Genomic DNA, 27,009 nt, shown 5'->3' on the forward strand with positions numbered 1-27,009 from the left:
GCCATTTTACAAATCTGAATTTGACATGATCTTGATGAGAGAAGCTGATTTTGGGTATGTAGGTGCCTTAACAGTGAACCAAATCCACCAAAAACCACTTTATACTCTTTATTTATGAAGATTCTGACAGTTTTCAAGTCTTACATTAAAGTATGGATGTTATAAAAGTGATATCAATTGATGTCGATACCAGTGTTGCTATCGATACTGTTGATATTTGGATTGATCAGCCCACCACTACTTGTGACCCCAAGTTTTTCTAAATCTGACACTTATCTTTTGCTCCAGCTTCAATTTCAATGGTCTGTATCCAGGTAAGTTTTCATTTTGAAAGTCTTTTCATAATCTTTTTAACAAAATGTTTTCTTACTTTTTTGGAAACAGGATGCAATATCAATACTTGCCAAGACATAGGGTTATTGTGTTTTTAAATTTACTAAAATAAGTTTAAAAAAAAAAAAAAAAAAGATAAAACAAAACTGAAAAAATATGAACATCAAGATGTTAGCCCTTGTTCCTTCCATTAGCATGACTTGCCTTGGCTCCCAGATGGATACAGGGTGCAGGATGGTAACTGTTCAGGTCAAAATCCACTATGACCGTCGGAGGCAGACCAGGGTAAAGTTCAGCTCGGCTAAGACGGAGTCCGCTCAGGAAGCCCAGCACCACCAGGACGGTGGTGTAGATGGCAAGGAAAGGGGCAGACATCATGGCATACCTCCGCCGATCTCGCATCATCCAGATGATACAGGACCAAACAAGCAAGGCAAAAGTCAGCCAGTTGTTGTAGGTGATACTCCACACCTAAATGTAGAGATATTTTTAAAGGACATTTGTTCGTTATTGCAGCTGCATTATTTTTGGCTTTTGCAGTATTTCTGCATTTAATAGCAGTAAAACATCACTTAAGGTTCACGGCTTATTTGCATTTTCTGTTGAATTATTAATACTTGTTAAAATAACAGCAATGGTTGTTTTTGTGAAATGCAGTTAGTTGGTGTTCAACTAGTCAAAGAAAATGTTCACATTTTCTTTTCCCACTTAAACACTACCAAAAAATTGTTTCAGTAATTTGTTAGAGAAACTAGTGATTATCGCAATCCTGCTGTAACTACCAAGTTTTTTTTTTTTTTAAAGTCATTCATTCTCGGTACCGCTTTGTCCATTACAGGTTGCACGTAAGCTGGAGACTATCCCAGCATTTTAGCAGGTGAGAGGCAGGGTACACCCTGGACAGATCACCAGTCCATCGCAGGGCCAACATAGAACGAAACAAACAACCATTCACACACACACACACACACACTCCTAAGGAGAATTTAAAGTGACCAGTTAACCTAACATGCATGCCTTTAGACAGTGGAGGGAAGCCGGAGTACCCTGAGAGAGCCCCCACATACAAGGGGAGAACATGCAAACTTCACACAGAAAGGCCACCACCCCCCAGGTTCAAACTTTCCCCCAGGATTGAACCAGCGACCTTCTTGCTGTGAGGCTCCGGTGCTAACCACCTCACCACTGTGCAGCCCAGTTTTTAAAGTATATATATTGTATATATTAAAATGGCCAAAGTTATCTAATCACAACTCAAATTATGTGTTCTACCTTTTTTTTGTAAAACTGATATTATAAATGGACTCTTTCAGAGTAATGGTCACTTTCAGTTGTCAGTGAATGTGAAAGAAATTGAAAATGAAATAGTAAAAACCCAAAATAATCACCATTACAAATATATATCCATTTCTATTCTATGTACAAGGGCATCTTTAATACAGTAGCTGTGGTTCAGATGATTAAGGAGGTTGTCCACAAATGAAAAAGAATAGGACGTAAATGCAAGCTGGGTTTGATCCCCAGCACCTCAATACATGCCAAAGTGTCCATGGTTAAAAAATCGTAGAGGCCATTACTTGCATGGAAGCTTTGTACCACAAATGTGTGTGGATGGGTAATTGTGGCAACAACACAGTAGAGCACTTTCAAACCACTTAAATACAAAACCTGTATAAGTTTCTAACCTGTTACACAATAACATTTCCTAATATCGCTCTTCTGCAGTTTTCCACTTTGGTGGCAATATCAAGGTTACTTAAAAATTGCTTTATAAAATCTAAACTTATGAATTAGGATGAGTTTGTACTTAACCATCATGATGATGAGGGCGCTGACGTAGCTGTGTTTTTGCAACAGCCGCCCAAAAATGACCAGACCGCTTGGGCCTGAGGGGGGAGGAGAGGTCTCTGTTTGACTTTTTGAGACCTCTTCAGTCTTTTCTCCCAGTTCCTCTTCACTTTCTGTTTCTGAACAAGAGAAACAAACAAAATGATGACATTAATGTACAAAATATGATAAAATAAGATAAAAAGGCTTTAAAAATATGTTGCACAAGCCAAATACGGCACTGGCACCTGGTGATTTGCCAGTTTTTAGGGAACATGAGAGATACAGATTTGCTGAAATTTTATAAAACTACACATGTGAGTGTGGTTGTTAAGGCTGTGTGTTTGTGGAGCGGTGTTTACCCTGTGAAGGAGAGTCTTTGCTTTCAAAATGTGGTGGAGTATAACAGTTTGTATATCCAGCCCCTTCTAATAGACATCCAAGGCTGTTGCTGTGGACATCTTGCCAGGAACTTCCAGTCATCAGAATCATTGGCTGCTGGAAAAAAAAAAGCATCACATTTAGACACCTACAGACTTTTTAAACAACTGTACTATCAGTCTATTAAAAAGTAAAAACTGCCCACCTCATCCGGCAGATAGGTTTCTTCATCAGTGCTGCTCAAAAGCTGGAAAGGAAAAATCTTGAGCTCATTGTGTAATTTAAATGCTAATGCAGTCTTTAAGTTTGTTTTACTTATGTTAATTGTATTATCCAGAGCAATTACCAGTAAGCATAAAGACTAGATTCCTGGTCTAACAAGCAACCAATTTTATAATTGGGAAAAAATATCCTAAGTGTTTGACAAGAAGGCAACTGAATGTCTTGATTCTTGTTGCAGCTGCTCTCTATTCAAGCACTTAGCATACTGAGAATCCAGAGCAATATAGAAGCTAAATGTATTAGAAAAACTGTGTTGACCTAAATTACAATTAGGAGGAAAACTATTCATGTTTCTCTGTCACCTCTTGCTTATCTCCTGTGATGTAGATGACCCTGGAGAAACTTGGAGGAGCCTCTGGGCTTTCTAATGGAGTCTCAGATTTGTCACCATCAGCAGTATCCTGACAAGCACAATAGCTATTAAAAAGGCATAAAGTGCACTCTGAATACTATTCATGGTCTTACAATCGTAGAATAGCTATTGCAACTGTAGTATAACTTGCATCTGCATCATTGGTAGTTGCTGCATTTGTGGTATGCTCTATAAAAGGATTAGACACCCTTCAAATAAGCTAGTACAAAACGGAAATTATTGTCCTTGCCTGGGGAATGAGGATGAGCTTGCAGAGCAAATAACAGTGTTTTAAAATAATTAATCATAATATGTTAATGGTGCTAAGTAATGGCTTGAATTTTTGTCATTTTTTCTGTCAGTAATTCAACAATGAAAGTTACAGCATTGCAGGGACACTTGTAGTGATACACTATAATTTGGTTCTATATCTTTATGACTGCATAAAATATCCAGTGAAGCTCTTTGACTTCTGAATATAATACTCTTCACACTCTCACAAACCTCCTCTGTGATGTGGACCCATTTATGTAGCAGAGCCACCAGTGTGTAGTAAAGCAGCAGCAGAATCAAAGGGTTGATGAAGTCGGGCCAGCAGACATGTGGGTGCAGGCCAAGAGAATGTGGGTGGGAAATGCTGGTTCGGATCACTCCAGTCATACCGAACACCCTGGGAAGGAGGTCAGGATGAAGATATAGAGGAATTAATTCATTAGGAGGGAGTGCAGGTGACTTTTGATTTAAAAATGTTCATTTGAGAAAGACAAATCCTAAAAAAATGAATGTATTAAACCAGACTACCATTTCTAAAGAATAAGCATCTTTAATTAAAATGCTTGTCATTGCACTCTAATTAGCAGGAAAAAAATTAAGTATGGGGGGGAAGAAAAGTGAATTCATAGGTCTAATTCTTTTATTCAGTCTCTTTTGTACCTGGCATAGACATCATCAGGTGGTACAAGTATCTGGGACAGGGGCAGTTGATAGAGGTACAGAGCCAGCAGGTGTCCCCCACTGAAGATGGCCATCATTACAGACAGGGAGCTGAAAAACAGCATACTGATGGAGCGGCTGAATATCCACCACCATACCAGCCCTAGAAACACCCCGAAATACACTCCTGAGGTGAGCGAGGGCACTATGATACCTGCAGAGACACACAGAAACACAACACGGCAAGTCAAGAGAATTAAAGGCAAAATCTAATGACATTTTAAAGTTACAGTATACCTGCACATGACAGCTTCTGTGATGTACTGTACCTGCCAGCCCCAGCAGTAGAGTCACCACCACTTTCCCTGCTGTGTTCATGATTGCTGACAGCAGCAGTCTCAGTCCGGCAGCAAACATTATCAGCTTCTGGACAAACTGTGGTGGGCCAGACTGAACTGGCACTGTCTGCTCCGAGCTGTCAAAAGATGAGCCATCTGAGTCACTTTCTTCCTCTGATTCTGTGTCAGAGGTTTCCACATCCTGCAAGACCCATGAAACAAATCAGAGATTTTCACAATCACATTTTTATCAAATAGTAATGTTTCAGGAATAGATAAGGGAGCTTTTACCTCAGTGTTTGATTGAGGGATTCCATTTTCATTGAGGTTGACTTGAGGTGGAGGATGTAGTAGTTTTTTGCACATTTTCAGTGTGAACAGCGTAGAGGATAAGAGGCCTAGATCTGGGGCCAAAAGACGCACAACATTTCCCGGATCAACCAAACTGAATCTGTAAAAACAAACACATAATGCACATGGAGGAACTTGGCACTTTTAGATATAAAAATGCACAAAAAACTCATTTGAAATTATGACAGCCAAGTGTGCTTCATACCTTACAATTCCCAAATGGTAGAGGACGTCTTCCCAGATGCTACTAACTGTTAAAAGTACAATAATGGTAATCAAGAATATAGTAATTATTTTCAGATTACAAGTATTTATTATTTCCATTTTAAAATGAAACAATATTTCAGCTAAATTTGAAATCTAGTCTGAAAGGTTTTTTACCATCTGGAGGGATGTACGCGAAGGGGATCTGCATGAAGCACTGCAGACTCAGGAAGATCAGACTAATGTAAATGATCAGCCGCAAGAACTGACCTGTTCCACCTAAAAGTAGCAACAAGCATGAAAAATACAAAGTCAGCACACTTTTAAGTTTTTAAAAATTCAGAATAAATAGCCTACATATATATATTTTGCAATTTCCCCCTGGGATTAGTTAAGTATTTAGAATTTAATTTAATTTAATTTAATTTAATTTAATTTAATTTAATTTAATTTAATTTAATTTAATTTAATTTAATTTAATTTAAATATTGCTGGTATCCTTCCTGTTAGGCAACAGTGCTAACCACTACAAGTTAATCATTAGGGTTAGTTACAGCTAATGTTGGCTTTAGTTTAACAACTTATCTAACTGACCATAAAAACTATTTATTCTTTAAACTGTTGTTGCTTTACACAAAATGTGTGCAAGTTTCTAAAACTTTTGATTTGTACTTTGGCTTTACTATATTTCATTAAATGTAACTGTGGTAAAATCAATAACTATGCAGATAATTTGGTTGGTAATTTAATTAAATGAACTATTCCATAATTTTTGTCTAGAATTTCACTCTTACATTCAAAATTTCTGAGAGCATTAACAGCTGATGTGGATCAACATTAGCTGAACCAGCAAATGTGTTGTTCATGTTCACCATTTTTACTAAAAGCATTGTTTCACTTAAACCTCTTACACAGTCGCACACGTACACACTACCAAGTATAGGTGGCTGCACAAAAACACATTTTGCACAAACTGAACACACACTTCATCACTTAGTCCAAAGAGAGCAGGATCATATTAGGAAGATGAACATAACGGGGATGTTTGAGGCTGAAAGGCTTACAGGTTTTAGACAGAGGACTGTGTGTAGGAGAAATGCTGTCAGAACGCTGACATCACATCTTTTAATTCCTTGTTGTAATTACCAGGCTATGCATAATTGATTTGATCATTCCACCCACTTCCCTTTTACAAAGTACTTTGAGGGAGGAGTACTGATACTTTAATTCATGAGAAAGCGGTGATCAATACAGAGGAGGCACATATGCATACACACATACTTCTTCTTGCTATCTTTGTGGTAATTCACCCCTGACATAATGCATTCCCCAGCCCCTAACCCAATCCCTAACCACAGCTGAACGCTTAACCCTAACCTTAACATTGTTCAAACACCTAACCTTAAAGCCAAGTCTTGTCCCTTAAAATGTTTTTATTTTGGCTCCAAAGACAGGGCCGCAGTAAAACCTGTTTCTGGAGCACACAAATATAGTAAGCTTCTGCATTTAGCCTACTACTGAAAAACAAGAACACACAAACATGCTTTAGAAACTTAATGACTCATTCTAGCTACTTACAACTATTTAAAACAAAACATGCTGATGACTAGCAGTTCTGCTCAGTCAAATCATAACTTTAAGCTTATTTAAATGTCTAAGTCTGGTAAAACTTACAAAGTTATCGCTAAGACTCTGAGGCCCATCAGATCCATAGTGAGAGACATTACCAACAAACAGAGAAGCTGTTTAAGTTTTGCTTTTAATCACTTGTCATAGAGCTGAATATCCTACACAGAACATAATGAGAACCACTTACTATGTGTAATTTTAAATGATTCACACTGTGAAAGTGTCTGCTTTTTGCTGCTTCTACGTAGGAAATAAGTATTGATTTTTGGTGTCGTACAGTTATTTAATCTAATTTAATCTGATTATTTTAAAATGCAGATATAAATGAGTGACACTGGTGAAAAAGCATAAATGTGTGTCCAGTTTACCATTGACATGTGAGTTAGGTTTGCATCTAAAATATTTCAATTAGTCACTGGTTCAGAGATAAAACAGAAAATCAAAAAAGTGCATTTTGTCTGTTGAGCCATTCTCACCTTTCAGAGTGACCAGACTGGGGTTCGGCAGCAGCGGCAAGATAAGCAAAAACACAAAGTACACCACTGACAGGCCATTGTAGCGAAATGAAGATGCTGAGAGGAAAATACAACATGTTAGAAATGGTCTGCATTGATTTTAATTATTGAAATTTCATTAAAAGCTGCACGGTGTCCTTTAATTGATCAAGACTGTTGCTTGCGTTTTAATTGTTATTTAATATTATTTTATTATGATTTTTGCACACCCTTTTAATTGTGGTTAATTTGATTTTATTTCTCAATATTATTTTACTTACTTTTTAATGCCTCTCCTGTACCCTGCTTTAAATGTTTTTAATTATCTAAATAAAGCACTTTGAATTGTCTTGTACATGATATGTGTAATAAAAATAATTTTGCCTTGTCTTAACCACTAAAAACCAACTACTAGGCTGTTTTTACATCATTTTGTGTAATAAAAACGAAAAAAGTCATCATAAGCATTCTGACCTGTTTAGGGAATAAGAAATTTTTTAAATAAACTTACCTTTCTTTATTTAAATTAAAAGGATTATTAAAATGTATTAATGCTATTAGTATAAGTAGTATTATTAGAAAAAGAAAGTTAATGGAGAAACTCTGCCACCTGATATATACTTAAGTATATGTTCAGTTTATACATGCTTATATAAAATTAAATAAATAATTATTAACATGAAGTGCACTAATATTGAGGTTTCTTTTGTTTACATCATCAAATATACAGCTAATATTTTGTTGCTTTCAAAGTCTTAGTCTCATTATTAAAATGCCAACGAATATTATCTGAATTATTAAATACAATATACATCAAACACTTTAGATTTGTTGGATAACAGAATTTCCAACAATAACTCAGCAGTATCGTTTATTCTATTTCTGACATGCATTCAGGACAAGGTTGAGCATCACTTTTTAAAAAAGGAAAAGCAGTTTCATGTAGTACAGCTGCATGAAAAGGAACTAAAGTCAAAGTTACTTAGTGACTTTAATCGTTTAAATCCCCCTGCTCCAATTAATTTATTGTATTTGTTTGCTGTCAGCAGTCTGTATCAGTCTCGATGGCAGCCAACAGTCATACTGTCAAATAAATGACTGAATTATTTTTATTTTTGTTTCCTCAGTACTTTGCACCAGTAAGCACAACCCCTGATGTCCTACAGCTTGAATGTAAACCACTTTTAAAACGCTTTTATGAATTAATCTTATTCAAATCTCAACTCTGAGATAAAAATACCTGGAGCAGCAATTATAAAAAAAATACCTATAATCCTAATAAAGCTGAATTTCTATCAGCAAAAAATGTATTTCACTGAAATATTTCAACAGACATCAACTCACCAGTCAGCAGCAGCAGTGGAAGTAGTAAGTTATAGAGCATTCCCACCACGAGGTCGCCTGCCATGTCTCTTTTTGTCTCAGAGATACCTCTGCAGCTCCTTTAGACGCTTTAACTCATTAGATAAATGTCTTTGACATGCTGAAGGAAAGTTCAACTTACTCACACATTTCTCAGTAAAAAATAAATGCAGCTTCAGTCAAAACATCCTCTGATAAAGCAGTGAGAACACAGTCCAACACAAAAACAGTTACAAGTCAGAAACGATGTCAGTCCAGTACAAAGCAGCACTGTGATGAAAGTCAAAGCAGAGAGAGGAAAACCTCTATCCTAAACTGTGTGTACTGTAGATGGTGACTCCCTTTGCTCTTTGCTTATGCCTCTGTCACACCCTCCCTTCCCTTCCCTTCTTCACCTCCCATTTTCTCAGATATAATGCCTTGTAGCCCAGCGTCTCTGATACTACACTCATATTGCAGCTAATCCCACACTGGACAACACACATTATCATTAATGTCCTGGAAAACATTCTTCCATTATTAAATAAAGAAAGATAAAAAGGAGCAACAATTCATTTATGCACAATATGACTGTTAGCTGTTATGAAATTAGCTCTTTTTTAATGTTTTTGTGCATGCTGACATCTCTGGCTTCATTCATTCCTTAGGATGAAACCTCTGTCCGAAACCACTCTCTATATTTATATATATTTGAAACCCAGACAGAAACCCATGCGCCACTATGTTTCTTTATAGCCAGATAAAGGCTGGCTCATCATATTTGTACTGTGGGGTGAAGGGAAGTGTATCTAATATTCATGGCTGTGAGGCCATTAAAGACCTGGTGTAACTACAGAGAAATGATCAATGCAAAGACTGAGACGAACAACAACATTAACTTTGTGTCAAATGCAAGAGACAGACTTGGAGAACAAATTTGGAAAAATTTTTAATGACCGAAATAACATTTATGACCACCAGAACAATGCAAATCTACTAATATAGCTGTCTTTTTCACAGTCCAGAAACATACAAGCTAAACTGATGATTCTAGGTTGACTGTAGGAGTGAGAGTGTGAGTGTTGTTTGTCTCTGTGTTGGCCCTGTGATGGACTGGCAACACGTTTAGGGTGTACCCCTGCCTCTCACCCAATGGTAGTTGGGACAGGCTTCAGCACCCCCCTTCATCTGATTAGGAAATGATTAGCACATAGGAAAAAGATGACGAATTGGTCGCTTCATCTGGAAGCATTGCATGTGCATATGCATATCATGTGCATTGCGTCTGTCACTTTAATGTAAAGCGTGTACTTTGGTTTGTTTTCTTATAAACACAAACAGGACTTGTGTTCTTCTACACCCTAAAGCTTTAATTCAGTCTCATATTGAGACATCTGAGCTGAAGTGATTAAATTTATGAATACTTACATTTACTATTCAAATGTTCTATGTAAAATACACGAATATTTCACAGCAGAAATAAGACTTTCAGCTGGAGCTGCTTTGTTGATTGATTGATCTACAATTTGTGAGTTATTCTACATGTAAATACAAATATTTTCTATCTTCCAACTTGTTATCTATAATGAGCTGGATTTTTCAACGTGTGGAAGTAATGTCTACTAACACTTCTTATAATACTCATTAATAGTAAAAGAATGGAGGAATGAAAAGAAAGTGAGCTTGTTTTCCTCTATTTACACAAGAAGCAATCTAACTTATTAATCTCCATTAAATCAGCACAATACCACAAATAATTACAAACTTCCAGAGTAACATCAAATTACACAAATAAAGTCCTTTCATGCATTTGTCTGTTGATTATCAGAGGTTATTACCCTCTGCGGGCCGATGGACCCACTGACTCAAAGAGAGCATTAAAAAAATGCTCAATTACTCCTCAGCAGCAATAAATCTAAATTGGTTATGATGAGAGTGACTGCTGAGCATTTTGTCAGCATTTCACAACAGTGCAGTTTAAAAGAAAAGGGAGTGGACGTGCTGTAAAAGGGTCAAAGGTGTTGATGTAGTAGGAGTGTGTATTTGGTTGTTCATGAGATACATGACAAAAATTGTCACTTTTCTCAAGAATTAGGATCTACAGATTTGGTTTAGTATGATGCTGAATGTTGTTAGTTGTGGCCAAAAGAAAGATGTATGCCACATAATGTAATCAGTTTATAAGCAGAAATTGCTAACTGGCAAAGTAACATAAATAAGAAATTTGAATTTTAGCACCATATTATTAGTGAGTGTCCAGTTAATATTGATCTGTTGCTGGGAATAGTCTCACATTGTCCCATCATTTTTATTTTCTCCGACCATTTACAGACTTCCATTATTGATGCACTTTACCCAAATGCTCACTATAAAAAATCTAACAGTTTGCAGTGTGGGCTTTTATTGTGCAAATTTAGCTGGGTTTGTAAGGGTAAAGGACACCAATGAAATAATGTGGAGTAAACCAACATAAGTTTTAAGGCGAATATGACAAACTGTTTAACTGAATAGTACACTTTTTCTTCATGTTTACATACTTTATCATGAATTGCCAGGTCAATTAAAAAAGACTTTTTATTAATAAATCTATAATACATGGATACACATACATAACGGATGTTAAAATAAAGGACAGGTAGAGTGAAAGAATATTTGTGGGAAGAATAATCAACATCTGATTATAACTGTAAGCATGATTTGGGGTATTCAGAGTAGAGCAGTAAAAGCATAACTCATATTGTTGTCTTCTACAGTATGTTCACAGATAGATAATCATTTGATACATCTGAAGCACACACATTTGGACTGTGGAGCTTCTCTGTGATTTTGATTAATCTGGCCTCAAAGTCTGAGGAGCAAAAGACCTACTTCTAAAGGAAAATCAGCCATAGAAACATGAATATGTCACTTTCCTCATAATGCATTTAGAACACAGTCACACAGTCACATAATTAATTGTTATGAAAGGTAGTTTTTCAAATTCACTAAAGTATTCTAACCATTTTTTGTTGAACTTGAGTATTTATACTCAGAGTCATTTTTGTGATTACTTCTGGACAAGTGCTGACTGCTCTAAGGTTTAAAGGTGAAATGGTGCCACCTTGTGGCAGCAAAACATTACTGCTGATTTTTGTTTGCGTTTTCACTGACAACCTTTCAGTGTTTTTCCTGTTATAAAATTGTATGTTGATTTATATGTGCATATAACCTACAAACAATTTTATGCATATTGTAATACACCACAATTCGCTATCATTTAGCTGTACTTTTTAAATTAAAATAAACTCTAAATATATATTGATTTCTAAGCCGAATAAACTACATGAAATTTACTGAAACTTGCAAAATCTTGTTAAAACTTTCTTAACCTTACTAAAACTTGATTTATTTAAACTTCCTGGATGTATTTTTATCAAACATGTTATACTGACCAAATTTCCCAACACAACATGGCCATGCCAATAACCACAAAATATACATTAAAATATACAAAATAAAAATTAAATCTCACTGGTGACAACAGCCATCACCTCAACGACTCTGCTCTTCACCGTCAGTCATTTTATGCAGACACAAGACAGAATCAGAGAGACTTTATCAATCCCAGAAGGAAATACTGCATTGCAGTGCTTTTTTAAAACAGTTTAGTTAAATGATAATTTAAACACAATAAAGACATTACTAATTAGCTTAAATACACAATTACAGTATTTACTGGGAGATTATGATTGGAGATCTACTCTACCAGGTTATGGTGTCTGATGGCCGCAGGAAGGAATGATTTCCTGCGATCTTCTGTGTTGCAACATGACAAAAACGCATGTCTGTTGCTGAACATGCTCCTGAGGTTGTCAGCATGTTGTGGAGAAGGTGAGAAGGACTGTCTAGTATAGTCATTCATTTGGGCAGCATTCTGCTCTCTGAAACCACCATCAGAGAGTTCAGCTCCACACCCACAACATAACTGGTTTCATGGATAAGTTTGCTGCCCCAACACAGCAGCTTCAAGAACGCCACTGGCCACCAGTCTCATGAAATACCCTGAACATCATCCAGGAAATGTTGAAAGATCTCAGCTGTCTGAGAAAATGGACACAGTGGGGGTGTCAAGTCTCTGTTTGTTCTTAAGAAGTTAAATGCTTGATTTTCTCCATATATTGACAGGTATATGCTAAAAATACAAATAGGGAAATCATCTAGTGTACCACTTTGCTCAGGCTTGATTCTGATCACTTTCTTCATCTTCACTGGTTAACATTTGATGATCATGTGCTCCACTCAATCAGTGTCCCAGCACGTTGACCACAGTGTTCTTACAACAAACTCTTTCACTATTTTTATCAACTAAGTAAATTAAGATTGCAACTGACCCAATGGTGACCAGCTGGATTAAATCCAGGTTAATGTGGGTAAGTTGGGCAACAAAAACTGCAGTGACCTCTTGATAGAGGACAGTTTCATCCCTTCTGACACTGGCTGCAAGGGGCAGCATGGAGCTAGTTATTCTCTGGCTGATCCTGTTCATCTCCTTTGGGCAGCAGTGACTGACAGAGTGGAATTACTTGGAGAAACACAAACAGAGAAAAGAAATCCTTAAAGTAAAATTCCTCATGCATAATAGAAACGGGTATAATTTAAAGGTAACTCTAAAAAGCAGTGCTGATAAAAACTACCATCAGTCACCTAAGAACCAAGTCATTAGAAGTTAGCCGTGAACACTGTCCACCACAGTGCAGGATAAACACCCATTTCTCACTCACACACTGGATGACACCCTCACCGATTCATTTCCCAAGTCTCATGATAGTTTTCTAGTCACCAACCTCAAGAAAGCGACTCAGCCAAGAATATGAACCCAAGTGGCAAGTACCTGACCCAAGAAGCACATCAAAATCATTTAATTACTAATTTGACTTGTCATATCATTGAAAACTAGAACCTTATTATTTCACATTTAATGCAAACAGTGTTTAATATTTAGGCAAATGGTCCCCATATTCCTGCTCAATTCTAAAGATCAAGATGTTTCACATCACCTCACAGCTTGTTCAACCCAATACTGGATGATCTCATAAAGCCCTGAGACAAATAACACAAAGACTTGTGCTCTTTTTCCCAAATCCTGCATAACCAGTCTATAAATGAAGGTGATGAATATCAGGCTGAGTGCGTTGAAGCCTTCGACACTTCATCAAGCATGTCACTGGTGCGCTGAGGCCAGAAAAGTTGAGATTATGAAGCATCAGTTATCCCTGCCTCTAAACTTGCTTATTCCTCAGTCAAATGGAGGAAAGAGGCTCACGTTATCATTACAGTTCACAGAAAGCAAGACACTGCACTTAAAAAGGAAAACATAGCTAAAAGTAGATTGTGTGGCACCATGTTGCTATCATAAAAGTTAAACAGAAAAGTTAAACAGTCAAAACAAATATGCATCATATAAATGTTGAGAAAACATGAAAGTAACTACAGATGCAATATAATGCAGCTGTTATTATTATTACTATTTCCAAATTCATGTGAAATAATTGGTGAAGACAGGTAAAAGTTGTCCTGTTATCGTGTAGCTTTTTAAACCAAGTATTAAATCACTGTTACATTCTATGATAACCCATCAACAGTTAAATTAAAAGTAAGCTTTCGTGTCAAATTTTAAGAACCTTCCGGTTTCAGCACATCTCATTAGTGGCTCTGTGATTTTATAAAGAAATTTTTACTTACCTGAGTTAGACATCAGAGTTGTAGCCACAAAGTATACGGTCACATGCAGGGCATTTTAAAAAAATCTTCTGGCCCTTAACAAATCTTAAAACTAGACAAATCCAACCTCAGATGAGTAATTATAGCACATGACATATTTCAACATGTTATTCAGCAAAAAATAAAAAAAAAAGAAAGAAAAACAATGCTAAAATGCTGAAACTGAACATATCCTGTTTCCTTAGGGATTAAGAACTAATTAAATAATAAGTGTTAAAGCAAAAGCTTCTGATCTGTTTGACAAACATAATGCCAAAAGGGAAAGACATAATGACCTTAGAGAAACTATTGTTGAAACAACCCATCTATAAAGGGTTATGAGACCATTTCCAGAATATTTAGAGTGCATTATTCACAGCTGAAAAACTTTAAAGACAGTTGTCAATGTTCTTAAGAGTGGATGTTCCAGCAAGTTCAGCCCAAGGTTGGACTGTGCAATGCTCAGAAATGTTGCAAAAAATACCCACAAACTTCATCTCAGATACTGCTCAAAGTTTAAAATCCTTCCACTTTGTCTGTAAGGCTTTGGACAATCTCATTACAGGATACATCCTCAAACCTGCAGTGCCTTAAATTCCCAGTAGACCTCTCAGGACTTTTGAACAAGATCAACTAGTTGTTTCTTGTTCTTGGCTGAGAACAAGAGAGCACTAAGTTTGCTATCCTTGGTTTACTACTGAAACCTGTCTTCCTTTGAGAGTTAGGACAGTGAACTCTCTGGGGTGCTTAAACTAGGGGTTCTCATTTGGGGGTTGGGACTCCCATGGGGGTCACAGGATATTTTCAGGGGTTGCCAGATAATTGCAAACAACATATAGTCTATATTTATCAAATAAATGTGTTTTTTTTATCAGGGCTGTCAAAATTAAACCATTAATGAAGACATAAATCTTTGAAATTAGCATCTTATTTTTTAACACATTAACACATAAACAGCAAAGTTAGTACACATGTCAGATTAAAAATCAGAATTGGACTTTATCAGCATGAGAAAAGCTGATTTTGTGCATTGAGGTGCCTTGTCATGTGGTGAACCACCAAAAATTACTTACTCCTCTTTTAGAAAGATTCTGACAGTTTTCCAGCCTTACATTTAGAGGTTGCTGCAAGATGGCCCATCTGATACATCACACATTAAACAAGTCGTCGCATGGGGGTCGTGAACACCAACACGTTATTTTGGGGGTCATGGCTCAAAAAGTTTGAGAACTATTGCTTTAAACTGTGCTGTAGGCACATCTCTTTTCAAAATGTGTTTTGTTGTTTGTTTGTTTTGTATCTTGGATCTTTCTTGTATCTTTCCTGCTTCAGGTTTCTGTATTTTGTTGTTTTGCATAGTTTTGTTATGGTTCCTGTTTAGTTTTTTTTCCTAAAGCAACCAAAGGTGCTATGCAGTTCATTTGACCTCTATACCTCATTTCTCCTATTTACTATTATTAATTCAGTGTGATTCATTGCATTTTGTAAAGTTATACTGTATATAAATGTAGGTTTACCCTTGTTTGGTGTGTTCTCTATAATAAAGAACAGCCTATTTATTCAAATACTGTACTTAGTTACAGCTTTTGGAACTTGTGTTCTTGTGTTTGTATTTCATGCTATTTTGAAGGTGTATTACATAACATTTTCAGATGGATTATACTCCATTACTTATTCAACTTCTTTTTATTTGTATGTTCATATTATTAATACAACATATATTGTGGGTAGGCCGTTTAATTCTCTCAGCTCCTTGTATTTACGTGATAAGTCTATATTCATTAACCGGATATATAACTATTTTCTCCACTCAAGTAAAGTTTAAAATTCAGGGCCTGTTCCTTTGAAAAGGAGCAACTCCTCCACCACCCTCTATACTCAGAGAGCTCGGGGCTAAGCTCCTGACCCGTGGTCTGCACGACTCCCACCCATTTGCGGTCTTTTTCTTCGAAGAGGGCGCCGTTTTCTGCGCACAGTCGCGCCGCTGACGCAGCTCCGCGCCACGGCCATGTGACGAAGCGCAGCGGCCTCTCCTCTCCTCCTCTCTCGGTCCTTCCTTCCCAGGGTTCAATGAGCGCTGTGTGGCCCCACCCCGTGTCTCTTCAGCGCTGTCTATCTCCTCAATGTAGGCTACTATTCTCGGAGGGAGAGAAAGCGAGAGAGAGAGAAAGGGAGAAAATAATAACCTCCAAGAATTGGTTTTTGCTGTCTTTCACCTTCCTCAACCAACGACCAGGAGGGGAGCGGCCTTCACGGTGGGAATGTGCTGCTACAACCCCGCGTCCTATTTTTTTTCTGAATGTAAATGCACATGTAGTTTCAAGCCTGTAGCCTGTTTTCCCACCTCGGATTCAAGGAGAATATATGTAAATGTTTATTTGTTTGACAGTCTGTAGGTGTTTAAACATATCGGCCGTATGTATAGACTCTAAAAACTGAGCCTGACAGCGGGGGTTGATTTATTTTTTATTTTTTTCCTTCTGCAAGAAACGTGGAAACATTTCGAGGGATTCTTACATCTTTGTCACGTCTTCTTTTTTCGTTTGTAATTTTTTTGCAATTATTATTATTATTTTTAAATTTTTAATCTTGGAGGGATTAATCGGATCCGAGCCTGGAATCAAAGAAAAAAATCGTCTATTGGTGCGCAGTTTTGGAGGCTTGGTGGTGATGTGAGGAGCTGATAACACATTTCACCAACAAAAGCGAGGGGCAGAGAGAGAAGGCCTTTTGGAGGAGAAAACACTGCAAGGAGCAGGCATCGCAAATAAGGAGGACAAATTAAGGGGAATTGGATCGTTTCAGAATTGAAGGTGGTGGATTACCAAGACGAAAAGACAACCGCAACGAGTTTGGAGCTGTCTTGGCCTGAATTGATGCAGGGAATAAAGAAGAGCCGGATGACGACGGACGCAAGACTATCACACATGTAGCGTTGGGTGTAAATATTATATCCCTTCCTGCTGTCCCACTGGGTCCCCGACGAAGACAGCCGTCGGGGAGACATATATATATATACAAAGAGTATAAGAATACACCTATGGAAATGTTTATTCTGAAAGGCGACGTGGAGACGAGCCGCGCCACAGCACGGGCGAGCTTTTCGGACACGCCGATTTCGGCTCCTTGTCACGGGCAGCAGTGAGACGCAAGACCCGGGCTTTTGGACATGCAAATTAGGTTGTTTCTGCTGCCTCCGTTTGAGGTGAAATCCAGGTTTTTGTTATCGTAACAAACCTTGTGGATTACAATTCTTTATCCAGTAGACAAGGGGGAGATTTTTGAAGAAACAATACAAACGCTATAGTGCACGTGAAGGAGGAAAACTCGAGCAGAATTCAGCAAACTGAGAAGGCGGCCTCCGTGTCGTCAGCAACAGTATCCTGCCCTTTTTCTGACAGCAAAATACGCTTTATAGACACATCATTTATACTGATCTGAACCACGGATAGTTGTGGAACAGACCAGGATCGTTAAACTGTGTAAATGTGGGTAACATTGTTGCCAAATCCGCGGGTTAAACGAGGGATCTAAACTAGTTCAATTTATTTATTTTTTTTTCTACATATCCCCCTCCCCTCCACTACTTCTTCTACCACCTCCTCTTCCTCCTCCTCCCCTGGACCCCCCTTTTTTTCTTTTTTCTTGCGGGAAGATGGGTTGTTTGGGCAACAGTAAGACCGAAGACCAGAGAAATGAGGAGAAGGCACAAAGAGAAGCTAACAAAAAGATAGAGAAACAGCTCCAAAAAGACAAACAAATATACAGAGCGACACACAGACTACTACTTTTAGGTGAGTGTGATTCTTCTCTCTCCCCGTGTCTCTCCTTTTTATTTCTTGTATCTGTTCTTGCTGCTTTACAAGCAAGGCCTCTCAGTTTGCACAGTTGAGACTCGGTTTCCTCCCCGCATAACCTTCTGGGATGTTGTTTTGGGAAACATTGTCAACAGTGTGCCTGCCATTGCATAAGACTAAAAATGCAGCACCTTGCTGTCAAATTAGACATGTATCCTACAGACATGTAGATTGCATTGGGTGGTCTGACAATATAAAAGCAGTGTTAAACATATGAAGTGGACAAACTGCTGCCTGTGCTCGTAAGATAACCAGGTTCCTGACTTGAATCAAAACAGCGTCTGTTGATATTTTTAGATTATAAATGCATGCTTTTTAAAAGAACATATCCTCTTGCAGCAACATGTTTTAGCGTTTATCCAGCACTAGGTGTGAAAAGTTTGCTTAACTGAAAATTACCTGCCAGTTTATGGGTGTGAGCGGCCATAAGGTATCATTAGACATATATAACCTGACTAACAAACACTCAGGAATGTTGTTAATGAAGAAAATAACACGTAAAAAGTGGTTGTTTGTTAGTTAAATGGAAGTGGGCTGAGTCTGATATTGCATAAGAGACAAATAAGTGTCTAACTTGGCATAAAAAATACTCCTTTGTTCCATCCATGTTTGTACATTTACAGGTTTATTACTTCTAAGAGACTGTGTTCTTTGTAAAAATCATAACATTTGGTTTATCTAATACCATTGAGGGTGAATTATGTATGATGCCAGTATTTGTGTTGGGTAGGAAGTTGTGGTGACATCAGAAAAGCAGGACAAGGGCCACATGAAAACCATAACAAAGATATGTGCCATTAAGTGAGCTCCCTTTTATTATATAATGTACTGTTTGTTGGACTCCAGGCCTTTTTTTATCTGTCTTCCTAATTGGGGAGATGTTTTTAAAGTGTGAACCAAAATAAGGCATTACAGGGTCACAATTTCAGCATGCTAGACCTTGTTTTTGGTTTGTATACATGCTGAGAATCAATATCTCTTTCATAACAGACATGACAAGTGACAAGTTTCAGAGCCCACCAGAAACAGCCAAAACATTTGGATTGTCAGTCTTTGTAGTAAGTGCAGTTTGCACACAAACGTCAGTTGTTTGCAGAACCAAACTCAGCATGCCTGTGCACCAAGTTTGAATATGTTCATGGCTGGTTTATGCTGCACAATCTGATTGGATTTTACTATTCTTAATTGGTCACTGGATTAGACAGCCAGTTTCACTGGATTAACTGTCATCTCATTAAACTGTTAATAGGATTATGGCCCATGCTAGCAGTGTGTGTTTCACTTGGAGTGTAACAGCTACAAAATAGTGATGAAACAAGTATGTGATCGACTGAAGGGTAACACAACATCCCTGACTGGTTTCTTCATAGTACAGAGGATGATTTTCAGACAGACCTCTTTTCAACTTGAGGTATTGTCTTCATGTATGAAAGTTAAAAAAGTGCAGTGGAGGATAAATTGTTTAGCCCCTAGACTTCAGAGATATCAGGTATGTTCCAAATCTTGGGGTTTTTTATTAAACAAGTTGAATTTACAGTTTAAAATTAAGGCAACTTATTAAAACGTAAGCATTCTAGTGTAATATCACCACAATATTTATAATTTGAAGGTATATTCCTGTGGATGTACTCATATACTTCTAAGTTATTGAGGTTTAATAGCTTAAACCCATCAGTGTTATATCCTGCCACTGTCTAGAGTAGTAGGGGTGTCCACAGTCAGTTCTCAAAGGCAGCTGGCCTGCAGGTCTTGGATATGTCCTACTGCAGCACACCTGAAACACATTGATGAGTCAGCACGATTGGGCAGCATTTGACTACAAGCTGTTGAGGAGAGCCATTTAATATGAGTCAGGGGTGTTGGAGCAGGGACACATCTAAAACCTGCAAGACAGCGACCCTTGAGGACCGGAGATAGATAACCCTGGTCTAGAGTTTATTAATTCCCCCTTACTGGTCTTCAACATAATGATCTTTTCAGACTGTCATTATGAGGAAATTTACTTCAATCTTGTAGTCATTAGAAATTGCTGACATCTTCAGAGAGCCTAACCTGTTCCGACCTCTGCCTGCTATATATGTATCTCATTTAATGAGGCTTATTAGCAGTTTAGATGTTTTTATTATGACATGTTGGAAAAATTCACCCAGAACTTGACATTTTTGTAATTTTGGACATACAAGACAGGTTCTAAAATGATTAGTGTGTTTTTTAAAACTCCTGCACATTAGCACCGCACTACTGTACTTTACAGGATTATGCAGCTGTTTTTTATCTTGTTACTCTGCTTCCTCTTTATCTGATGATGCAGTGTGGGAAAAGATGGGAAAATTGGAGAGAAACAAAAGAGCAGACACTGTGACATGAGGTTATCGGTCAGATTTGAGGACATGATATTAATTTCATGGTATGCATGCTGAACCACTAAGAATGTCCAACCCCCAGGCTCTTCTGTGACCACAAATTAGGGCTGGGCGATATGGCCTAAAAATAAAATATCCGATTATTTATAACCAAATCCAATTTCCGATTTTAATCGTTTTTTTCTTTTTCTTTTACAAAACATGAATAAACTTATTAAAAAAATTTATTTGTTTATATAAATGAATGCCAGCTAAAATAAAGCAGATAATTCCCCTTATGAATGTTGTCTCTTAACTAGGGTTTGTGGGTGAAGCTGACTTCTGCATCTCATAGAGAGCAGCATTTCTCACTGCAGTTATACGCACAGCTAAATCCCAGGCGTGAGTGAAGGGTCACTTCACTGAAAATCTGTCAGACAAACACCGTTCTGGTGTGGAGGGAGGGCTAAGTCTGCTGCTAGCTATGGAAAAAAAAAAATCCAGATTTTCCTAAAAATAAATCTCCAGAAATGGAAAGTTCGATTTATCGATTAATCACCCAGCCCTACCACAAATGCATCTCATGAATGTGAAACCCAGGATAAATCATCCCAATAAATAAAATGCTGCAGATTTTTTTCCCTCTTCTCAAACTGGATCAAACCATAAAGAAAGTTTGTGCAGTAGTTGTTGGGTATTTACACTGTTATATTTACCAACTTAAATTTATGAAAACCTCAGTGTGATGAAGTGAAAGGGTAATTAAACAGAGAACACCAATTCAACATGTTTCTTGTTCACGTTTGGACTCAACACTTAATATCAGCATAAAAAAACACAAAAATTATGCATGCATGTAGTACAATAATCTGGTTTTGCTGGACAGATTTTCATGCTCGGGGGTGGGGGGGGTTAGATGAATATAAAAGTAATTATTTAGTAAGTATTAAAAAAATGATCAATTTATTGCAAGCATCCAATACCATATTAACTTTAGAGAGACTCAATATGAGCTTAAACAACTGGTGTAGATTGAAAAGGTGCGTTTATAAGCTTCACAACTGGACTCAGTGTTTGACTTTTTAAGTTTTTATCTAAGACATGCAATTGATTCCTTAGCTTTCCTTTAGCTGTAAAGCTAAAATTAAGAATGGTGGGGGGTCAACGACGACAGACTCCTCTTTATAAAAACAAAACAGCAGCCCTGAGACTGGACAGACATTGGGCAGTGCAAAAGAACTGCAACTTATACAGTGGAGTCATTGTCATTCTTGTGCATACAGCCGATTTGACATGGCAGAGTAAGAGTTGTGAGTTTCATTCTTACAGATGACACACATTTAGTAACGTGTCGCATATAGCTATCTATGCAGCAGGGCCACATGCCACCAGTTAAATTCAGTATTTAATGTGACCAACTACTGCCTTTAAAACAGTAACACGTTTTTCAAACTTCATGGCAGATTGGTGGTTCAGGATGTTGTCAGGGTCAGGGTTCTTCTTCTCACTGAAGGTGTTATTTATTTATTTTTTTGGCTCTGATCGTATGATTAAGTTTGCTCTGATGCTGCAGAATGAATCCTGGAAAGATCATAAGTTTCCCTGATGGTGTTGTGTAAAAATACAGTAGATCACAATCCATGATTGCTTTGTGTTCTTGCTCATTTTTACAGCCTATAAACATTTTTTGCACAGGACATAACGTCACATAATGATCTTTCTTGTTTGTTAGAAGATAGTTAGCATCAGCTAAAGAACAGGAATCCAGAGAAGACTTCACTGTCCAAGCAGACGTACATTCTTATGGCATTATTCAAACTAAAACTTGAATTGGAAATGTTCACACTACAGCTCAGAGATCCACCTTTCAAAATCAGGCACACTGTTGTCAACTGCAGGTTAGCTTGTATTAATGGTGGTTGCAAAAATAAAATATAAAGGCTTATTGATGAACCAGTATAATATTCAAAATCAAACATAATGCATTATGTCAATCTTTTACATCCCAGAATTTAAGCTTTTGTTTTGTATCTAACACCACTGGTGCATGCTCTTTTAATTTTTTTAGAAAGTCTGAAGCCTTTATTCTTTCTAGAAATGAAAGCTTAAGATTGTACTTCATCTTATATTCATTAATTTAAACCTGTCCCTGCCTTTACCCACTTTTTAACCATTTTTTTTGTTCTTTGTCCAAAGTTATACATACAGTATAGTCGGTCACAGCTACAATACTCAAACCCCAGCTCTATGTGTGTTTGTATATTTATGTCCACCTGTCATTCATCAGTGAAATTTCAATCTGTTTTTCAGGAGCCGGAGAGTCAGGAAAGAGCACCATAGTGAAGCAAATGAGGATTTTACATGTCAATGGCTTCAATGCAGAGTGAGTATGAGTGAACACCTATAAATAGTTGAGCATTTGTAGTATTGGCTCAGTGCTCCATTCATTCAAGATCAAGAACAACGTTGACTTGTTTTGTGGAAAATATCAACTCCAGACTGAATCTGGACACATCTCTAGTCATCCCAAAGACTAGCTGCACCAAAACTCTGACTAATGTGTAATAACTGGAAGTAAGATACTTAATCTAACAGTAAGGCACCAATTGTTTTCTTCATTCTATAAATGGGTTGTCTGCCCAAGTACACACCATTTCTGACACAATTCTGTGGAGACTTTGGCATGCAATGTAAAATTTGCTAAAACCCACCTTGTTGTTGCCATATGTCTCCCTAACATACTGTTTTGATTGGATGAGTCAACATGACAGACTACATCGTCTGCAATTGCCTGCGCGATGCAACTTTCCACATTCAACATCAGCAGTGGTCCATGTATGTAGTCCATGAATGCAGCAAGCTTAAACTGACCTTATGAACTGTCATTTCACATCAATACTTAAAGACAACTTGAAAAAAACTGCTTATTAATATAATCGCCATTTGTCTTTAAGGCCCACATCCTTAAAAACGTATCTAGGCTATCAATAAAATTAAGTGGTTAACACACACTTGTGATATTTCCCAATTTTGAATCTGCAAAGTTTTACTCACAGTTATCATAAATAGGTTTTGGGTATTGCCACTTATTTCCTAAATTGACTCAATTTTGATTCACAGAGCTCCAATTTAGCTCACTTAAGGTTTCTGGTCAATCTGATGCCGGTTCAGTTAGCAATATTTCAGATACAATTCTAAATTTGCTCAGATGTTAGGCAGAAAACAGTTTTGCACACAAGACTAATGAAGAAAAGCGTTAATTTCCGAAGGAGGAGGCATAAATGGTCGCTCCACAGATTTAAAGTTCACATATTATATATTTTTTCAACAATTTCATATGGGTGTCAGAGGTCCAACAACATTGTTTTTAAAGTGTATTACCCCAAATTCAGCCTTGGTCTTTAATTTCAGCCATTCCAAAAGTAGCTCTAGTGAGCTCTACTGAGAACGGGCTGTTTCTGTGTTTGAAATTTTAAATGTTCATGAGTGGTGCCTCTTCACGCCCCTCTCTGGGAGAGGATCTCGCTTTCGCTGGCGCCTGCACAGGATTTTAGAGGGCAGGCTCAGTTAGCCTTTCCTTTTGTGAGGTCACAAAAGAAAAGATCTCAGACTCGACTGTTTGAGCACACATTTGCTAAAAAGTGGAGCAAGCAAGTGAGAGGTGACAGAATTTTCAAATTTTTGGGCCTCTATATACAGGCTATGAGGACACACATGACTGTTAGAAAACCTTTGGAAAGTGAATTTAGCACAATATGTGACCTTTAATTAATACAAATAAGATCATTCAGTAGATGGTCTTTTCTAATTATTAATTATGTATTAATTGTGTTTTCAAAATGAGACAGCTTTGTCAACCCATCATGATGTCGTCTTTGGGAAGCTGAAATGTGGTGCCCCTTCTTCAGTGCAGTTTTAGCTTTGACAGGTTGAAATGAAAGGCATATTTCAGGCTTGCAGCATGAATTTATACATTATTATTATCATTAATACCAGGTAAAGAAAGTACACATATTGGGCAAAAAATATCAAATTACTAGGTTAATATTAGCCAGTTGGTCAACACTAATCTTCATCGGGCCAAAAATGTAATGTGTCTGCTGGGATTGGAGTTTTTAAATGTGCTCCAGTGTTTGTCTAAATTTTCTGGATACACAGTAAACCAGACAGCTACAAAATTCTTATTTTATTTAATTTTTCAAAGTTGATAAGACTAAAATTTTTCATTCCAGAAAGCTCTGAAGTAATAATAATTAAACATTATCTGGTCTCTTTTTCTCTTTTCTCTGCATTTTGGTTTCTGGATCACATCTTTAGCTTGTTTCAGTAAGCTAAAAACAATCTGTGTGCCAGTGACTTGGCGTGTAGTCGTCTGGTGGTTGTCATTTATGGGTTGGGACGGAAGCATCGTTGCAAAGTTACATTAGAAAATCAACACCTAAAGCAGACTAGAGCATATGACCCAGTGCATGACTTCACAACACTTATATGTGTGTTTGTGTTTAATAGAGTCTGTGTAGAAATGTATTAGCTGCAAATTCTTATGCTATTTCAGACTTTTATTTTCCTAATAATTTATTCAATTTGAAATGTAACCGATAATGTTAAAATATTGACTATGAAAAACTTGAGTATTTTCTCCAGAACCGCACCAGGTATAAAAAAACCTAGTATAGTTCTGGTAAAAGTATGTGGTAAATAAAAAAGTACGGGTTGCGTTTAGGAACTGTTGAGCATGTACAGAACCCCTATGCCAGTTTGCTTTCCATTGAACATGCACATGCAGGAGTAATCTGATTCTCAACCACAATATCTAGATTCAGTGGTCCAACTTTATAAATTCAGTGATGCAGTTAACTGATTAGAAAACTAGACATGTGTCCATTGAATTCTACGTACTAACAGCGCCCAAAATTAACACTCACCAGGCACCAAATCCGAGTAAATTTTTGTTTGGCGAGTAAATGTCAGAGTAAATGTTTGTACCAAATTAGTCATATTTTTCAGTCTTCCTTTAGGTGGATTTCTTCTTTATGTTCCTCTGCTGTCTGCATGTATGAACGACGCGCACATTCACAAACTGGGACTGGAGGATAAATCAGCAGGGCTTACAGCCCCAACCAGAAAGTTCAGTGAAAAGTGATGGTTTGGATATAACAGCGCCTTCTGTCTGCTTCACGGCCCGGTTCCACTCGCTTCCCACGCGCCGACTGTAGGCGGTAACACACCTGCACGTGCCGCGCTGTCAGCATAGCAGCACTCTGTTGGATGTGATGTTAGCCTGTTAGCTAAGCTTAGCTGTTTTCAACCTGAAGGGTGACGACAGCTGCATAACAGGTGTGACGTGACTCCGCGAGACTACGAACAGCTGTCAACCGATTAACTTATCAATATAATTATAATGATACTTATTATTATTGTATTTTGGAAAATGGTAAATGGACTTGTACTTATATAGCGCTTTTCCAGCCAGTTTGACCACTCAAAGCGCTTTACATTACTTATCACATTCACCCATTCACACACACATTCACACCCCGATAGGCACATCGGGAGGCAACTTGGGGTTAAGTGTCTTGCCCAAGGACACTTCGGCATGTAGTCAGTGGAAGCCTGGAAATCGATCCGCCTACCTTCCGGTCGAAAGACGACTGCTCTTCCTCCTTAACTACAGCCGCCCCACAAAAAAAAAATTTATGATTATTGATAAGCTATTTATATTCAATATTACTGATTTGTCATGAATCAGATTAGAAAGCTTTAAATTTATTTATTATCAATTTTTGTTCAGTTTATTTTTTAAACGATAAAAAAAAAAGCAAATATCAGGGAGTATGATCCCACCAAGGCTGTAATGCTGTGGCACAAGGACTGTTAAGAGCATGAGGCCAGACTTCACGGACTGTGTAAAAGCACGAAGAGTAGAGAAGGAGGAGACTGATTAGGTTTTAGTTAATGAATTCAGACATTAACACTTTATCAAATAAAACCATTTTTCTTGTTGCCTTTGTTTAATGTGACTTCCACTTTCAGTTTGGATACGACACAACATAGTGTTATAGAAAATAACATGTGCGTAGAGTTGTGTGTGTAATTTGGCCAGTAAAAAATATGTTTGGCCGGTGGATCAAAAAGTTAATTTCGGACACTGCGTACTAAAGAAGTGCTGTGCCAGTGTGAGTGCAGAGTGGGAGCGTGTGGCTGAGCTGTTATACACATGATTTGTTCTGTTGACCAGCAAAAAAGTCAGATTTCTGAAAGCCTGGTCACAGTCTAGCAGAAAATGGACCAATTTTGGTCACCTATTGAGCAATGGGACATTCCCAGCTGTGTGTGCTTAAATGGTGGTAGACAAATGCAGGATCATCAATTGCCATCAGATCTGAATTATTCATGGCTGCTCTGTTTCCTTACGTGCAATAGACATGTCCTGCAATCAAACATTACTGGATCCACACTCAAACGGGGACAAAACCACAGTCGACAGTGATAGGATTGTGATCAACTTCCTTGATAAACAGAAATTTTTAGCATTTGTCAAGTCTTGCTGGCTCACTAATAAAAAAAACTAATCATAAAACTCAGTTTCAGGGTTCAGATTTTTTA

The 27,009-nt window shown here is 37.5% G+C and overlaps 3 protein-coding genes across 5 annotated transcripts in view; 1 reads left to right on the forward strand and 2 right to left on the reverse strand.

Annotated features, from left to right (window-relative positions):
• si:dkey-11f4.7 (piezo-type mechanosensitive ion channel component 2) overlaps positions 1-2,166 on the reverse strand; it is a 29,847-nt gene extending 27,681 nt beyond the window's left edge. The window contains exons 1-2 of the mRNA XM_042003175.1: positions 2,146-2,166; positions 538-804 (exon numbers count right to left, since the gene is read on the reverse strand). Of these exons, the coding sequence (XP_041859109.1) occupies positions 538-804; positions 2,146-2,151 (273 nt within the window). The 5' untranslated portion in view covers positions 2,152-2,166. The remainder of the gene's footprint in view (positions 1-537; positions 805-2,145) is intronic.
• Positions 2,167-3,104: 938 nt separating this feature from the next.
• Positions 3,105-8,532, reverse strand: LOC121652091 (piezo-type mechanosensitive ion channel component 2-like). The gene is made up of 9 exons (XM_042004646.1): positions 8,469-8,532; positions 7,107-7,202; positions 5,179-5,280; positions 5,003-5,048; positions 4,732-4,897; positions 4,438-4,648; positions 4,109-4,322; positions 3,680-3,845; positions 3,105-3,224 (listed from the first exon to the last, which is right to left on the reverse strand). Exons 1-9 carry the CDS (start codon positions 8,530-8,532, stop codon positions 3,105-3,107), a joined length of 1,185 nt encoding a protein of 394 aa, XP_041860580.1.
• A 7,705-nt stretch (positions 8,533-16,237) lies between these two features.
• The window catches only part of gnas (GNAS complex locus), a 28,597-nt gene continuing 17,825 nt past the window's right edge, over positions 16,238-27,009 (forward strand). The window contains exons 1-3 of one of the 3 annotated variants that reach the window (XM_042002953.1): positions 16,238-17,692; positions 17,860-17,998; positions 22,714-22,786. In XM_042002953.1, coding sequence (XP_041858887.1) covers positions 17,860-17,998; positions 22,714-22,786 — 212 coding nt within the window. In that variant the 5' untranslated portion in view covers positions 16,238-17,692. Of the gene's footprint in view, positions 17,999-22,713; positions 22,787-27,009 lie in introns of all 3 variants that reach the window. The other 2 variants (XM_042002954.1, XM_042002952.1) reach the window with 2 other exon arrangements.

Source organism: Melanotaenia boesemani, chromosome 13 (genome assembly GCF_017639745.1).
Source record: "Melanotaenia boesemani isolate fMelBoe1 chromosome 13, fMelBoe1.pri, whole genome shotgun sequence".
NCBI classification, from domain to species: Eukaryota; Metazoa; Chordata; class Actinopteri; order Atheriniformes; family Melanotaeniidae; genus Melanotaenia; species Melanotaenia boesemani.

Bases quoted from the DNA above. Each gene is read 5' to 3' on its own strand.
- LOC121652091 (XM_042004646.1), bottom strand. From the start codon at position 8,532: ATGGCAGGCGACCTCGTGGTGGGAATGCTCTATAACTTACTACTTCCA. The intron at 5,049-5,178 runs GTAAAAAACCTT...TACTTTTAACAG, and splicing joins CGCGTACATCCCTCCAGATG to TTAGTAGCATCTGGGAAGAC. The intron at 4,649-4,731 runs GCTCCCTTATCT...TGGGTCTTGCAG, and splicing joins AATCAAACACTGAGGTAAAA to GATGTGGAAACCTCTGACAC.